Source organism: Sphaeramia orbicularis, chromosome 10, assembly GCF_902148855.1.
Source record: "Sphaeramia orbicularis chromosome 10, fSphaOr1.1, whole genome shotgun sequence".
NCBI classification, from domain to species: domain Eukaryota; kingdom Metazoa; phylum Chordata; class Actinopteri; order Kurtiformes; family Apogonidae; genus Sphaeramia; species Sphaeramia orbicularis.
Window position 1 is genome coordinate 34,564,514 of NC_043966.1, and position 18,335 is coordinate 34,582,848.

General features: G+C 42.9%; 1 protein-coding gene across 4 annotated transcripts in view; it reads right to left on the bottom strand.

Annotated features, from left to right (window-relative positions):
- Positions 1-11,740: 11,740 nt before the first annotated feature.
- The window catches only part of ebf1a (EBF transcription factor 1a), a 53,074-nt gene continuing 46,479 nt past the window's right edge, over positions 11,741-18,335 (bottom strand). The window contains exons 14-17 of one of the 4 annotated variants that reach the window (XM_030144899.1): positions 18,097-18,276; positions 16,307-16,504; positions 15,979-16,047; positions 11,741-14,736 (exon numbers count right to left, since the gene is read on the bottom strand). In XM_030144899.1, the coding sequence (XP_030000759.1) occupies positions 15,980-16,047; positions 16,307-16,504; positions 18,097-18,276 (446 nt within the window). In that variant the 3' untranslated portion in view covers positions 11,741-14,736; position 15,979. Of the gene's footprint in view, positions 14,740-15,978; positions 16,048-16,306; positions 16,505-16,536; positions 16,671-18,096; positions 18,277-18,335 lie in introns of those variants that run through there. The other 3 variants (XM_030144900.1, XM_030144901.1, XM_030144902.1) reach the window with 3 other exon arrangements.

Sequence of the window (18,335 nt, forward strand, 5' to 3'; positions counted from 1 at the left end):
AGTATTAGCCAGGCCCTGGGAGGAGGGCAGCTTTATGAGCCCTCTGAGGCCGGTTTGGGAGCGCCTGGGCTCCTGTGTAGTTAAGCACAGGGCTACAGCGCTACAAGCTGCCCCTACATTTACAGAATGCCCTTGGACGGAGGATGTGTGTGAGAGAGAAAGTGTGGGGCATGCATGCTCATGGGCTAATGAGTGCATGTGTTAATGCCTGTGTGTTTGTGCGCACATTTGAGTGTGCACGGACGAGATGTTGTTGGGTTGAGTCAGTCTCCAGAGGGAAGGAGAAGGACAAATGCTCCTTAAAAATAGCCCCTGGGCAGCTGGTGTACACAGTCTATCAGCAGTCTGTCCCTGGGGCCAAGGAGGGAGGGGGGATGGAGAGAGAGAGAGAGAGAAAGAGAGAGCAAGAGAGAGAGAGACAGAGGATGGATGTAAGAGAGAACTGTAGTGAGATAAATGTGGAAAAATAGGGTAGAATATGGGCGGAATGGAAAAAGAGAAATAACTTGGAAGATGGAAAAAATATAATACATATATGGACAAAAAAAGATAACCCCACGCCCAAGAAAGGGGGAAGATAGTAAAAAAAAAAATCCCAAAAGTCAAAGAGAAAAGGAGAACAAACTGATATAGTCAGCGAAAGAGGGAAGGCAAAAGATGGAGAGTGCCTCCCAGTCCCAGTTGTGAATGCTCTAGAGGTCACAGTGGAGGGATAGGGTTTTAGAGAGAGCAGCCTCGTCCCCAGACGTCTTCAGTTACTAATATACCAGTGTGTGCTACGCTAAATCGCTCCCAGTCGGCAGGAGTAGAGATCCTTGAGACCCACTGAGACCCTTTATGGAAATAACTCTACCCTATTTGCTCTCACTGACTTGCTGTAATAGTGTGCATGCAAGTGTGTGTGTAAAGGTTTGTGTGTGTTTGAATTGTAGGTGCTCATTGAGCATTTGCGTGCAGAGTTTTAATGGACATGCACATAATGGATAGATGGTTTTTACAACTGTTCAATCTACTGGGAGCAACAAAATCATCAAGCGATTAGATATTTATGGAGCTGGAATGCTCTGATTTTCAAGGCTCTCTCTGTGTGTGCTTTTTTGTGATCTTGGAGTGATCTCAGGTATGGCATTATCACATACTGAGAAAAATTAGATTAAACCCAGACATAAGAAAAGTATTTCAAAAGGAATATCAGGTAGAATATAGTTTGCTGCATGCGACTGAGAGGGTTTGTGGGTGTATTTCAACTTTAAATGAGAAATAAAGAGCTGGAAGACATTCTATGGTTGCCTGAAGGATCCCACACTCTCACAGTATCATCAACACACCAATTAGAGCCACAGACTGGGAAAGGATCAATGCGATTCTGTGTGTGTCTGTATATATGTGTGCGTGTGTGTGTGTGTGTGTGTGTGTGTGTGTGTGTGTGTGTGTGTGTGTGTGTGTGTGTGGGTGGTGTGTGTGTGTGTATAGATGTATTTCGTTAGTTCCTCCACTGAGCTAATTGAGCTGTTTTTCCTCAACAGTTGGGAGCTCTTAGACTGCGGACAGATGCCCTTGGGCACAAGGTGTGTGTGTCTGTCTATCAGTTTGTGTGCATCTGTGTGTTTCACACAGCCGGAGTGATTGCAAGAGTTGGTCTGTGCATGCCAAAATGAAAACTTGTGTGTGATGTGTGTGCATGGCATGCAGGCTGTTGGTCTGTCAGTGGCGTATTTAGCGGTCTCCAGGCGTCATTAGTACCCTGACTGTCACATCGGGCCGTCTTAGTTGAGCTCTTTATAAAGCTTTGTTTAGAATACTCCAGCCACATGTGCTCCGCTGCGACTGATGAGCCCTGAGCGGGTGCTGATGGAGTACGCGCATGCATGTATGTGCGTGGAAGTGGGGTGGTGATGGAGCTAGGCCGTCCTGACAGAGATGTTACCCAGCAGCAGACTCCTGTGCCCCTCCCCCCTTCTCTTATATATACACCCGACGCACACACATGGAAACACACACATCACCGTCACCTACCCAAACAGGCTGACTCTCAATGTCATCATAAGGGTCATGTTTAACTTGAGAGAGTAGGATATACTTTGTTTGTTCCAGGGGAAAGGACAGTTGACCATTCCTCACATACAGGAAATGCATTATACTGTACAAAACAACAGTCACACTACACTGCAGCAGAGGTGGAAAGCAACTAAATAACAGTACTCAGATGCTGTGCTTTAGTTTGACATAGCTGCGCCTTACATGACTGTTTATACATACACTCAATATTCTACACTGATTTCTACCATGCAACATTATTTCATTTTACACAGCTTTAGTTATTGTCAGCTTTTGGATTTAGATTGCTACCCAAGCTTCAAAACAATATGAAAAGTACAAAGTAGTCTGGCAGTGTAAGATGGAAGGGTAAGAGCCTCAGTATGTGTCCCAAAAGCACCTTTTAAAAAGAAACAATCCTTCAATTATGATCACTTTACACAATTTCTTTTTTAGACAGCAACAGAGACCTATAACACTGTGGAATGAATAATGGTTGTGGCTACATGTAGAATAATGTAACTGTTGTTTCTTTAAATATTTTCACAGTTGTTGCTGCCAATAAGAAAAATATATCGAACACTAGCAGTACAACACTTTAAACATCTGCTGCTCATATCAGTTGATTAGTAATAATAATTTAGTGTTATGATAACATAATACTCCCAATGGGGCCACTCTAGACAATAAATGAGTATTAAAAGTTGTAGTAGAACTCATTCTAATGTATGAAGTTTACAGTTTTAAATGTGTGATTTATGTTGGTTTTACATTGTGGAACTGCTACTTTTAATAAAGTAAGTGTGTGCATATTCCACTGCAGCACAGAGACTTTAGAATTAAAGCACTCACAAAATTTTTGATTTCAGAAATACATATCTGATGTTTGCACCTTCGGAATCAACAAGTACTCAGTGTTATTTTCAAGAAAATTTTCCTGCTGCATCTAGCTGGTGCTAGTTGTCTCTCTTCACCACGGCAGCTGCCTGTGATGGTTATCGCTCATTCATTTTCAAACACGCACACATGCTCAGACCCAATGCACATTTGCAACTCACGCACTTCCACATTTGCACACTTGCACACATTCACACACTTGAACATGCTTGTTCTTTTTTTTCCTCTCTCATTTAACAACACAACTTCCAGCTTAACTTCCAGCCGAAGTGCGCCACTCTCAGTCCTTCAGCGAAGGCGTTACTTTGAGCTACTCAGGAATACAGTCTAACTTTCTAGTACAAGACTAGTCATTGAGTTTCTCTCTAGGGACCCCCGCTATATAACTTATACTCACTTTACAGGACTTCCATATCAGTGGAAGGCATCTTTCTGTGAAAGCACTGAGGTAGGAGTTGGGATAAAGCTATTTGATGTTTTGTAGAAAACGTATCTGAGGTAATGGATACTGTGTGAAAGGCTACGGCTGTGTGAGTGAAGTGACAAAGTTAGTTTGGGCCTTACAGATCTTTAAATCCCCCTGGATCACTCAAACTGCCCCCTTCTACACTCACCGCTCCACTGATTGTGTGTGTTTGTGTGTGTGTGTGTCAGATGATTGGTACCTGGGCTAACAGAGAGGAGTCCCTCAGGTCCTTCTGTGGAGGTTCTCAGGTCTGGTCAGTTAACCTCCATCTCTCTCTTTGATCGCTGCGGCTCAGACGACCCTCAGGGAAAACACAACACACTCAAACCTCAGTCAGGCCTCTTTCATGAGATACACACTCATCCACACACACACACTTATCCACAGCAGACAAACAGATTGACACCTATACACAAGAAAAACTTGGACATGCACATATGCCAATGCATTCACATACACACTCACACAACACTTTGCCACACAGTCAGACCAAGGGGTAATGCTATACAGCCAGTGTCAGTGAGAGCAGGGTACTTAAGGTGCTATTACACTCCCATTACCTCTACTCTCATGTGCAATCAGGGAGAGGTGATGGCCTGCGCTCTGGCAACACACACCCTGTTTCCCCTTCTGACAGCACTGTGGACAGAAGCCTGAGGCATCGAGCTCCAGGATCGAGGTAAAGTGAGAAGATTTAATCTGAAGGGTGTGTGTCGGACCTGGTAAGTATAAGAGAAGGAATGCATTGTGTAGCTATGGAGGTTAAAAAGAGTAAAGCTCATATTCCTTTTTGCTGCTTGTGATGATGATAGATATGCAGAGTTTCATGTGTTTGTGAATCTGTTTTAATGAAACATATGAAAAGAAAACATCTTATCCACCCCCCCTGCCCCCACTTTCTCCCTCTATTTTTTGTGCCCTCTCTCTCTGTTTCACTCCGTCTCTCTTCCAACCTCTCTCCCTCTCTCACACACTCTCTCTCTCAGCTGGCCCTAGATAGTTTTGCTCTTCCCCCAGCTCCTCTGGGACCCCTTCTCTGTGTCGTTAATCAGAGCTCCTCAGCTCAGCTTCTCTCTCTCTCCTTCTCTCTCCCTTTTTCTTTCTTTTGAACCAACACACACCCTTACTTGTGCGCACACACATACACATGCACACACATGCAGTCTTATAGTCTCTCTCCCCTCCTCCCCCATGCATCTTCAGCCCCATCCATCATAAAACGGCAGTTGGAAGGTGGGGTTGTGGGTAAGTGTAAGTGTGTGAATGTGAGGCTCAGGTTCTGTGTGCCTATGGGTTCATGTATGTGTGCACTATAAGCACACATCTCTGTGTCTCCTCAGCAAAAATGAATTGAGACTTTACAAGAAGAAAGCAATTAGGCCAGGGCTTTGCCCTATCATTCACTGGCTAATGTATCAGAGGCAGAGTGAATATTATTAACGGATGGGGAGGGTGAGGTTCTGTGGGTTTTTACAGCCAGAAGGTAGGACAAGAAAAGACTAATGATTGTGATGAAGTAACCCTGAGTTGAAGGGTTTTAATCACTTGTAGGCTTTGTGGCTTCACAGTTGACATTCTCTTTATGATAACTGCATGGCTTCTAGCTTTCGGTCTCTGCCATGCACTGAACACTACTAGGAAGAATCAAATGAGCCATTATCGAACATGGACAAGGATGGCTGAGTACAATGCAACAAGATTATTCATTCATCAAGATGTGTGAGTGAGGGCCACGGGGCTAAGAGAGTCGAGAGAAAACAAATCATGAGTCAGAAAAATGGAAAGTATGATGAACAGAGGACAAAGAGACAAATTATGGGGAGACAAACGGGGCGCAGAGATAAAAGTGCAAGGGAGCCAGGGGTGACTGAGGTGGAGCAGTGATGGACAGATTCAAGAAGGAGCAGACAGAAAAGAGAAGAGGTGAAGGAGCAGCATTGGGTCAGTGATGCGTAGAGACAAACCATTTGCACCTCAACAGCAACAGAGCAAAGTGCTCTTGACTTCTATGCATGTGAGCGTGTGTGTGTGTGTGTGTGTGTGTGTGTGTGTGTGTGTGTGTGAGTGACACGGGTTGAGGGAAACTGGGTTCATATCTAGGATAGGTCATACTCTAATGGTGGCTTTTTTAACAGCATTTGAGTTTCACAGCGCTAGAGCGGTCTTAAATGTCATGCATTTTAAAAAGTCAGCTCTCGGTGGGTCGTGCTGACACTGATGTGTGTGCTTTCTTCAAACAGGAACCTTCCTCTTTGTGATTTAAAGCAACATTTTGCGGTCTCTGGTTTCATTTGTTGACATCACTCAGCTCTTAACAGCAAATGTGATATGATAACTCAATCAGGCAAGATGCTAAATATTGAGATAAGCCCATAGTGACCCTGAAGAAAAATATGAGGCCAATCTGTTCCAGCCTGTTTCTGTGTTACAGTCACAATTACTGGAGATTACAGCCAAATCACTTCCACATGGGCTCAATGAAAACTTTACAATCTCTCCCACAATACATGATGAGGTGACTTTGTTTGGATTTAAACCAACGGAGGAAAGAGAAGAAGAGGTGAAGGAAGTAAAGGAGAGAAGCTTACAGCGATGGAGGCTGCGAACAAGGGGAGAGACTTGAGGAATAGGTGGAGGATTTTTGTATAGAGCTTATTTTTGAGCCATCATTTTCTCTCCCAAGAATTTCTGTTTCAAAATCTGTCAAATTGGAAACAAATGTTGCGGGTGAGACCGCACGAGAATAAAAAACATTCTTGTTGTTTCACAATCTACCACCAAAAAAGAGCTGGCTCAGAGGAAGAATAAAAGAATGAGCAAGCAAAGACAAAAATCAAAATCAGCTTCAACATCACAGAGAGCAGAGGAATGCTGCAGAACAGACCCTTTAAAAAGATATTTGTATTTTAGAAAAAGAGACAGGAATAATAAGTCAGGGAAAGGAAGGGGTGATTGTTCAGCTAAGTAAAGTCATTTCTAGTTTTTCCCCCTTTTTCCTCCATAAAGTGAAGTTGTTGAAATGTCCTCTTTGTCCACAGCGGCTCTGTGGTAAAACAATCCAGGGTAAAGTCAGAGCATGTGGTCGTTAACTCAGGCTGGCATACCTGTCTTGCTTTTATAGGTGGCAAAAGCTACTAATCCTTCGGTCCAATATTTACATAGTCCAAGTTATGCTTTCCTGGACCCTAGCTATGCATCTCTCCTGCTCCCTGCTTATATATTCTTGGCCCTTGATGTATTCCTGGCTCAGGAAACAACTTTTAGTGCCCCGCAAGGGCTGAGTGAGAATTGACAGTGTGTGCCAGAGTGAGAGCGAGAGGTAGGGGGCCTGTTTTAGTTCCACTGTGTTTGTAAGGTCACTCAGAGTACATCTGTATGGAGTGGGAACTCACTCGCTTTCACTGTCACAACCACTCACAACAGCCATCTGTAATGCTGTTATGTGGAGCACTGTGTCCCTTTGTCCCTTACACACACACACACACACACACACACACACACACACACACACACACTGAGACAACCGTACTCACACACACAAACACCTTCACACATATAAGAGCATATACATGTGCACACAGACACACGCTTAAACCCGCACGCCTTTGCACGGCGTCACTGTTCACACGACAACAAATGAACCAGTGCAAACACACATTAACATAATGCTAGGTTCTAATTGCATGAGCATGTGTTTCTAATGAAAAAGTTGTTTTAGGGTTTTATTCCGCTCAGCTGTCAAACAATTCGCCCGTGTTTTGAAATATAATTGTGGGGACCGTAAGAGTTTCGAAACCAAACCAAAACATTGCTGCGATCCTGGTTTCTAATGTTTCTAATTTGTTAAAATATGCTGAGTGAATGACAAAAGTAGAAGTCTGACCTGCCAAGAAAAACATATCAGAGGCAGGGCCGTGTGGAAATACAGAGTCTCTTTTAGAAACATGATCAATGTAACCTTTGTTACAGGAAGGAGAAGGAGAGGGAGAGAAGGGGAGAGGGAAAGAGAGGGGGAAAAGAGACGACGTACAGAGACAGTAGATTCATGTTTGTCTACAAGTTTGTTTATCACTATATCCACAGTGTATACAGCAAAACAAGTGTGAATTCAAGTGGATACTTCCATTCTACTTATGTATGCACCACATATTGATGTACATGCATTGTTGCGGTGAAAGGTTTTTCTGTATACCACAATAGAGTGAATATGTTAGGGAGTCATTTTCATAAACTGTCAGAGAGAGAGGAGATTTTTAATCATTTACAGATGGGAAGTATATCTTTTACTCTTCCTTCTCATTTATGCTCTTTCTCCTCCATGCTGGACTCACTAGATGAGGAGGACATGTACCCCTCCCCTCATCCCACACACTTCTAACCCAAAACTAACATACAGCCTGGAAGTGGGCTGAGGAAAGTGTGTGTATGTGTGGTAGGAAGAGGGAGAACGAAATTCATATGGTTGCAGAGCATCTCTTTTTTTCGCCCCATGCTGCTCTCTGCTTCTCTTTCTCTCTGTCTCCCCTTCCCTCCCCACGTATCTGTTTCTCCGAAGAATAACATACAAACCCTCTGTGAAAGGATTCATGGTTTATTAAACCAGAGGTCCTTTTCCTGTTTCAACACTGAGAAGAAAAAATAAATACCACAGTTTGTTTTCTCTCCCTTTAGCTTAGTCCTCTATCTTTCTTTCTATCTATTTTCAAATATTTTTTCTCCAATTATTTTTTCTGTCTTCCTGGTTGTTTCTGTCAATCTTTCAACTTTGTTTTTAGAATCCAAGCTCCTCTGAACTTTCCATACTCTAACATTGCATCTGCCTTCTTGATTCAGGTCTTTCTTTTTTAGTTTCTTAGACACCAATCAGCCACAGAGCCCATTAAAGCAGAGTGTGTGACCGCTGAATGGGTCCCACTAGTTTACACCCTGTGTCTGCTCGGTCAGTGTATGTGTGTGTTACCCAGTGTTAGACGAGGGCAGACTAGGATAACTCAGGGTAATGTATTGTCCTGGGCGTGCACCTTGACAGTTCCCCCTGCCAGTGCCTGGTCATTCATTACTGCTAATTTGACATGTTTACGGACCCCCCTCCTAACATTACATACTTAAGGCAATCGACTGACCTTAAATGGAAACACCTACAGCCGTGCGGCATGTCAATACCAGATGAGGATGTTTGTGTCTGTGTGTTGTGTGCGTGTGCGCACACTCTCATGTGCGTATGTACCTGTAAAGCAGAGCATCAATACTGAGTTAGTGGTTAATCTGGAGGAGCAGGTGAGTTATGTCCGCAAAGACGGTTTCCAGCATTATCTGAGTAAGTGTGTGTAATGCGGTTAAAAGGTGAACAACAGACAAACAGAGTAATGCAGAGTGTGTGTGTGTGTGTGTGTGTGTGTGTGTATGGAGGAGGAGGGAGTCAAGGAAGAAAAGTAAGAGATTAGACATTTAAGAGGCAATATCTGTTTTGATTTCAATCACGGCCTCTCTAATTTCCCCTTCTGTTTGTGTTTTTACATATTCAGCACTTAAATACAGTGTTGTGCCATTAAATGGCCAATCTTGCGTTGTCTCTCACTGATACACAACATTAATCACCAATTAGCTTGTCCTGTGACTGGCCACCTCTCTCATTAGAATATGATAGAATATAATGGTACTTAATGATGCTTAGGAAACATAATTAAATGACTGAGCTGTAGAACATGTGGAAGAACCGTGGTGCATCAATCAAAGACGACCCTGTCAATCCAACACTCATCAAGAGTGTCGTGTGGTTAGAGAATGCAGAGAGTGTGTGTGTGTGTCTGTAAAAGCAGAGGGTGTGTGTGTGTGCTGAAACCACTGGCCTCTATCATGACCTCATTAGGGAGAAATGAAGGGTGGACGTGTCCCCATCACAAGATACCATTGGTGCTTCAAAGTGTGAATGACATTAATATCTGAATGTCTTTGCTTCTGTCTGAATGTCAGTCTGTCTATCTGGCTGCACTCAAACAAATTAAAAAAAAAAATAAATAAAAGGTTTGTATTTGCTTTGAGCACTAATTAGCATGTGAATAAATGGAATAAATAATCTATATTATTTATGGATTTGCTTTTATAATTAATCAACATAACAAAAAGCTTGTCTAATGTGCTCTCTGCAGTTGCCACTGTGCTGTACCGTCAGCTCAGGGGAGGATGGAAGGGAGACAGAGGGAAAAGTGGGGAGGGGGGGCAAATAGCTTATCTTTTGTTTTTTTTTGTTTTTTTTGTTTTTTTCATTTTAGTAGAACAATAAAGATAAGTGTTCTACATGCTTGCTTAACACACACAGTTCGCTGGCCTCCTCCCCTTTTCCCTCTCTCTGCCGGCAGTGGTGAAATCCATCTCTCTATCTCTATCTCTCTAACATCCATTACATACCCCAGCCCCTCACCTCCCTACTCATTAGGCCAACGCACAGTAAATTAGCAGCAGCAATTACAGAGAATATAAAGCATAGGCTCTGCCGGGCTCCCTCTGACAGGTACCACACAGATCATAGACAGACACCCACAGTCACAGGGATAATTACTGTGGGAAACGACCACACACCCTCGTAAGCGAGAGCACAAACCTGAATGTGAGTGCACACTCATCCTAGGTACGCCTGTACTCAAATATGCTCTGTCTTACTGGCAGGCATGCAGATGCGGGAAGGCGGAGGTGCTCATGTGCACCTGCAAATACATTGTAACTCACATTAAGTAATGCCAGGAAAGGAACTTGCTTCCCATTGCTGCAATACATCTCTCTATGATGTCCGTTGTGACTATTTTCCAATATAGAATATTATTATTCAGTCCTCCTCCTTGTCTTTTGCTCGCTGTCTAGGTCTGCCTCCATTCTGAATATCCCCCCTACTCCCATCCTCTCTCTTTTCCATTCCATTCCTCTCCCTTCCTTTCTTTATCCGGGATCCCCTTAGGGACTCCTGTTTTTCTTTCAAATACGCTCCCCGCTCTTCCTCTCTTCATGTGTCCATGCAAGGAGGAGAACGAGAAAAAGGAGGAGGAGGAGAGCGAGATGGTGAAGAATATGTGCATTAATATGTTTCATTAGGATACTAGTAGCAGAGAAGCTCCTGAACAGCACCTCTCTTGATGTGTGAAGGCTCTGCTGTCTGTATCCAGAGTAGTAGTTCTCTCCAGGAATAGCGTCTTTAATGCTATGTCCCCAGAGGGCTGAGGTCTGCTGGCTCCAGCCTGCCCTCGGCCTCCCACTCCTATTGTCCTCCTCCTACACTGACCAGTCTATCTGGGCCTGAAAAGGTGCTGGAAATAAAGTGCAAAATGGGTTCACCTTTTGTCTATGTGTACGAGCGTATTTATGATTTATGAGTGTGTGTTTGAATGTGTGTCTGTGAAACCGGTTTGTGTGTGTGCTGCATGCTGCAAGCTGCATTTGGAGAAGCCGAAATCCCTGGAGCTGCACGGTGCAACACGGCAGCAGTGCTTGGCTCGCTAATCAAAAACATTAGCCTCCAGGACTCATTTTCCCCTGCACCGAGTGTGTAACCTCCATAATTCAATATCCCACCTCTTACTGCTAAATCGTGCACACTACAACCCACTTTACTGTTTGTCAGCAAACTATCAACTCTCTTATTAGATGTATGGGAGAAAAAGAGCCCTGTGCAGTTATGAACCTATGGGCAATTAAGAAGGCAAACACCAAACACACACTCACTCACTTCCCCACAAACAAGCTCTCTGTTTACGAGTCCTTATTTCATCAGTACTTCCAGGTTGTCTCACTCTCCCCCTTGGCGTTACGGAAGCCTCCAGTTACCGTGGAGACCCTGGAACAGTTTGAGGTCAGCAGAATCCTGGGATCCGCTATTTTCACCAACTAATCCAATCGCAGCCTCCTAAATTAGATATGCAAAAAATAAAAAAGAAATTAATTTTCTGCTGATGACCGGGTATGCAAATGATGACTCAATTATGGTGGGCTGGTGCGTTTGCAATTAATAACCTTGGAATCATCATTAACTAATATGTTTAGGAGGAAACTTGTCAGGCTAACCATGTTCACCATGCCATCAGTAATGCATTAATGAATTAGATTCATTAGAGAAAGGAGCCCAGCGGGGGAGGGGACGTAGGCCTGTTTCTGACCTGTGGAATAGTCTTAGCCAGTTTGACTCTGTTCTTTAACAAATGTATGACAGTTTGTCAGTGGTGACATTTGTGGTTGTAAGAGAAAGTACAATCACAAAACTATTTTCTTACGCTTATCATATGCTTAATTTGTCACATTTGAGTGTTTAGCATAGTCAGGAAGATTAAAACGACACAATGACAACTGACAAAGTCACAGACAAGAGGTAACTTTAATTCAACATTGTGAGAGTCCAAAAGTTATCTTACAGCTCAGTTTTCATCAAAAACAATAACAATCTATACAGTAGATTTTTTTTTCTTCCCTTATATCATAGAGCTGTTCAGTGTATTTGCAGTCAAAGACAAAACAGAGGAAAAAATAGACACCAGCTATTTGGTTTGCATCTTTTTTTTTTGTTGTTTGTTACCTAAATACAAAACTTTGTCACCCATTACCAATATTCATAATTAGGATGGAACTTTGCTTACAAAGAAGCCATTGTATGACAACAGACCTCTGTAGTTCATTTGAAACAGATATGGTGCAGCCCCTCCCGCCCTGGCCCGGACCAGCACAGGCACAAGTGCCTGAAAAACACTCGTCTGTCAGCAGGCGCCTCTGTTAAAACGGTCCTTTCTACCCACTTAACAAAACCAGGCTCTAGAAAAGAAAAGCAGAGAGAAAAGCCCTATTCTCTGTCCAGCAACAGCTTGAAGACACACGGCAGACACAAAGAAAAGACTACAGAAATGGCTGAGGGGCCAAGGAGCTCCCTTTCATGCTTCCTCTCTTGCTCTTGTTCTGTTTAGCTTGTAATGAAGCTGTATTGTCCAAAGGCTAAATAAGGGAGGGAAGGACGGGAGGGGGGATCGACTGTCAGATAGCGGAGTCAAAACTACGGCTCCGTGTGTGAGATTAAAATTGTGCTGTGACAGTGCTTGTCTTCACTGTGCGCCCCTTTGTACTACAACTTAACAGCTTTGTGTTGTCAACTGTTGCGCTGATTGTGAGGAAAATGAAGATAAATATTAGTATCATGCTGCTGAAGTTTTTCATTAAGTCGAAAAATAAGCTACATAATTGCTACAAAAAAGTCATAAAGTGTTTCCTCGAACACAATAAAGTGCAATGAGCACAGCTGAGACAGACCTCTCAGCGTCAACTGTCCTTCAAAGCGTGCCATTGCTGTAGTATTATAGTACATCGGGGTGTGTGTGATTGTTGAATTATGGCTCTTTGTATTCTAGTCTGGCTTCACCACCAAACAGAGTGGGTTTGTGCTTTGTCCCCAAGTTCCCATGAATTCCTCTGTGGCAATAGACAATTGTGGTGAGGGTAGAAAACTGTACACGTGATTGAATGAAGAATGGGTTTGCATTGTTAAGGCATCTAGACTGCTGGTAAAGATTACAGTGACAGAAAAAAAAGAACGAGTATATAGATACAGTATGTAAGCAGGCATAAATAACAGAGGAAAAGAAAGAACAGAGGGGAAAACGAGGAACACAAAGAAAGAAAAAATACAGAGCAATTTCTTAGTTCTCTTGGTTTCCACACACACACAAAAGAAAAGTGTCACTCAAGAGAAGAACCCATGCATATTATCAGTTCAAGAACAGTATCAATCTGAAAGCCTCAAGGAGTTCAAACAAAAAAGATATAGATTTACAGTATATATTAATGTGTATATATTCTTAAAAAATCTACTTCAACCAAATACTCTGAATAAGATGCTACTTTTTGCCATACAATAAACATTTTATAAGGAAAAAAAACAGAAATGTTTTATTAACTTACAAATAATACAAAAATAGACAATGGCATGTTTTTGAATCAACAAATGAAGGCATGGTATACCGTACATACAAAACCAAAAAGATAAAAAAAAAAAAAGTCACATTTAAATAGTAAGAGACAACAGTAAATAATGAAACAAAACACGGTGAAATATGTTCACTTACTGTATTAAACTTACACAACACAACTAAACGAAGGTGAGAGGCAATGTACAAATACAAGGGATAAATACATTATTTATAGGATATTTTACAGAAATCCCCTTTTTGTATCCAAATCCATGTTTCTCATGTTTAGCAGATGAGATATTGACAACACACAGTAAATCTATCTTCTGTACTGAGAAGCTGCCTTAAGACATTTAATGTTTACATTTCAAACTATAGCTATTGCAAAAAGAAAGAAATGTCAAATGAAAGATTCAACTTTTTTTTTTTTTATATACAAAAATATATCACATATATCACGCATTTATTCTAATTTGATATTTGCTAGACTCCTTCAGTACAGTGCTGGCTGGACGCACACATCCTCTGGCTTTTCAAGTCTTTACTAAAATCTCAGACAAAATGGCAATTTTGGCTAATCAATCACCTTTTCTTTAAATGACAAGCAGAAAAGCATATTGCAAACAGCTCAATCCTCACAGTTTTATTAAAATTCAAACAAACAAAACAAACCCACCCACCCAAAAAAAAAGAAAGAAACAAAGAAAGAAAGAAAGAAAGGCATGTTTTCTGATGTTGAAATAACAGAGGGCGATTTTGTTACACCATTTTTAGATTTATGGGATAATTAGCAGCAAAATTGAGGGTTGATTTTGTTCTTTTCTGTACTTCTTTGTTTTTCGGGTTGTTGACCTTAGTTCCAGTTGGCCAGTGTGTTGTTAAGTGGTTTCTAGTGAGCTAGGGAAAGCATCTTCTATTGTGAGAGAGGTTACGTAAACTTCATAGCCAAACCAACACTTCACTGTTGTTTGTGCGAGTTATGGATTGCAAGATGGCGTGGGGCCTCCAGTAATCAAACCCAAACCTTACAGGCATAAACATAAAGATAAATAAATGCTCTTTTCATGAGGTCAGTGTCACACTGTGGGCAAACTATCAGTCTTTATACACTCCATCCAACGCGGTGTCAGACAAGCTACACTAATTCAAGCAAGAGGGAAATAACATCACAAAGGTTTTGTGTTGTACAGTTTTCTCCTCCCTTATCCCTTCAGATGAAATCCCAATGGAAAGGCCTGAGTTTAACAGAGTCCTGCGTCTTATCGTGACTTCCTTCAGTTCAGCTCCGGAGCATAACAGAGACTCGCCAGACTCCGCTACTGTGTCTTTTCCTCTCAACATTCCCAAATCTCCAGCTATCCCAGATCCTCTACATGGGTGGAACGATCATCCCGGGAATCGCTGCTTGTGGGAGAAGAGGGGGAGGAATATAGAAAGACAGAAAACGAAAAGGGAGATGGTGGGGTGAGGGGGGTTGAAGAAGGAAAGAGAGAGAGAGAGAGGTCAGTCATATGATTGCTGGGTTTCATCTGTCATCACAGCAGTCACTTAACAGAAATGTGCTCCAGCATCTGGTGAACAAAGACGACTCTCTCTCATTATCTCTTCATTCCGAGGCCCCAAAATCAAAACATTTTTCTCTGCTCTGCTGCTAACTTGGCGCACACCAACAACATCATTCAACTTTTTTTTTTTTTTTGCAGACTTTCTGAATAGCTTCATGCAAGAGCTGCCACTGTTAATTGTTTGCAGTTACACAGTGTGAGCCCATTGTGCAAGAGAACATCACGGAGCATAATTCTAACATGAGAGAAACACAGTGACGTTGGATGACAGGGGTGATGAAACTACGTTCAACACTCGAACAAGGAAATGGAATCTTTGAGACTTTCTTCGGACGCTGCATTGACATTTTTACCTTCTGATATCATACTCTGCCTTCTGCTACCTCCTATGTCTTCACCTCTTTGCTCCCTCCCACTCCAACCCATTCCCTTCCCCCCATTTTTACACAGAAGCCATCACAGGGAGGAATTTTTCATATAACATATTGGCTCCCTATTGATTCCTCCCTCTCTTCAATCCACTAATTCCCTGGTTATTTCCTAAGTGTCTCCGGCTTGTTGGGATTAACAGAATGGTGTGTGTGTGTGTGCATGTGCATGTGTGTCAGTGTGATCAGCGCACAGTGGCCAATGGCCCTTGGGTCACCGTGGTCAGTGCTCATCAACGCCGACAGAGGAAGTGAGGAAGTGCTTAGCTTGGGGCTCTGATAAAGATTCCCATCCATCATTTCTCCCTCTCAGGATCTCAACACCATACAACATCCTGCTTAGACGAACAGACCTGGCGCTGCGTTCGATGGAAACGGGAGAACAGAGTGACCCACAGTGGCTTAATACCTCCCCCCTCTACACCTCCCTACAGAGACACCCGCTGGAGCACAGGCAGGAAGCAGGAAGTGAAAACAGGAAATGGAACCCATATGGCGTGGCATGCTGTCGCTCTGACGAGTCAAGAGTGACAAATAAAAACAGAAACGAGAAGGAAGGGTAGGGCAGGATGGGATACTTGTGCCAAAATGAACGAGTGAGGATAGCGTGGAGTGGAAAGAAATGGAGAAAAACGAAAGAGATAACGTACTTCAGGAGAAGGCCAGGCCCTGCAGAGAGCTGGCTGATGAGTACTTGCTAGAGTCCACAAAAGACTGATCTATAAAGTGAGGAAGGAGAGTGGAAGGGTAAAGAAAGGAACAACCAGGGTGTGAGGAGGAGGAAGAAAAGGAAGGGTTGGAAAAAGAAGTGGAAGGAAAGGTGACAAATTGTTATAAGGAGTGAAGAGAGCAGGACTACAACTAGAGAATGAGATACAAACTAAGATCTGACATAATTAAGTATCCTACAGTTTTAGCTCCAAATTCATCATGTCCCATGTGAATAAATGCTAAGTAGCTTCTTGCTTGGCACTTTACCTTGCAGGCTGTTAGCGTTAGCGCTGGTGCACGTGGGCGGAGGGGAGTTCTGGGGTCTCACGACAGGAGCGAAGGCGCTCTTCTGCTTGACTGCGGCGGAAACCATGTTGGCTGGAGAGAAGGAGAAGATGCCGGAGGAGCTGCTGCAGTTGGACGGCAGGCTGGTCGACGAGGCCATGGTGGGACTGGACGGGACGACTGAGAGAAGAGCAGCGGGCGGGCAGGCAGGAGGAGGGTTGAGGAGGGTTGAGGAGGGGAGGAAGAGTACGAGAGGGGGGGAGGAGATGAAGACGGAAAGGGGAGAGACGGGGTTAGAGTGAGGGCCGAGGACAGAGGACAGGCAGACGGGATGAACAGAAAGGGACTGGTCAATGGACAATGACAGGAGGGATAATATTTTGGACTCAGATCAACTGGCTCATACTTCTTTTTGCAACCTTTTGTTTTTGTAAGGTGTCACCTAACAGTGAGATAATCCATAGCTAAGACGAAAAAAAAAAAAAGAAAAAAACAGGGGAAAAAAAAATGAAAATGTGTTTAGCTGGAAACTTGCACCAAAAACAGCCTAAAGCATTTTTTTTCCTTTAAGCATATCCTCTGATCAGCCTGTTTTGATGACTCATCCTGTGCTCAAGGGTTTGCAACATCTTGATAAACATCTCCCCACTAACTCGGGGTGCTGCACCCGTAATTTGTTTTCAGGGCAACTTGCAAACAAGGCTATCCCAGATCAGGTTTATGGCAGATTTTCAACTACACAGAGCCAGTTGTTGTAATAATTTACAAAAATAGGCTGACAACATTGGTTAGACAATAATCTATTATCTCAACTGCATCTGTGTTTTTGTAGCCACAATATAAGAGAAGATGTTCAATGCCTTTACACTAACACAAGCATTAAAAGAGAGAGGTTTAGATTTAGTTTTTAGAGGTTATCACATCTCTGACAGAACAAACTGCACAAATTATTTGCAAATTATTTGTATTTTTAGTGGATTAACTTTCTCTATAATCATATGACTCATATGAGACAAAACTGACCAAATGAAAATCTCTGCAACCCAAATCCTGTCCTCTGACATCATCCCATCCACTTCTCCTGGGTTTGTCTTTTGTCTGCTAATACACTAAGAGCATTTTCCCCCTCAGTGATTTTACAATCAGCCAAGTCGTATTTCACCTGCCCTCTGATATCTGCTTCTGCCTTTATTGTTGTTATTATCCAACACTTAGCCTTTATGGCTCTTCCTGACAAATCCTCGCAATAAAGTCATAATCCATTTATGAAGGGGCCTAACTAATCAATTAATGAAAATTGGACCTACAAAGGCAGGCCGAGGGGCCATTGATTGAAAGTGTCTGTGTGGGGCCGATGAGCCTGTTAAAATACTTGTTAACACCCAGGAATCAAAGAGCTGAAATGGAATTGCTTCTCTAGCAATTAGTTTATTGATTTAATCAAGGGTCTTTAATGTAGAGGGTGAATGTGTGTGTGTGAGTTTAGGTGTGTGTGGCGCTAGGTGATCTGTTCCCCTGACCAATAAAGTGGGGATTTGCGTTTTACTCTGTTCTTAAAGAAACAGATGAGCCAGCTGAACTTCACAACTGTCTCCTTATGTGTCACTTCTCATTTACACCTCACTTTCTCTACATCTTTCCCGTCAACGCCTGGTTCAAAAGGCTCTGATTTTATCTTTTCCCCTCTGTGCTTGTATTGTGTCACACACTCTTCATTTAATCTGGAGTTACACCGACTCGAAGACATCTTGGAAATAGATGCATTTACTCACTAGCATAGGGCGAGTTGCCTGCAGATCCATTGAGGAAGTTGGGCGAGGTGCCCAAGGTTGCCATGCCAGAGTTAGCGTAGCCATTCATGCTAGTGGAGACAGAGCTGTAGCTACTCTGCTGGGGAGTGGAGCTGGGGACATAACCATGAGGGGACACACTGCTTGTACTCCTACTGAAACCTATAGACAGGGAAAGGGAGAGAGAGACAGAGAGAGAATAGGAGTTAGGGGTATAGCAG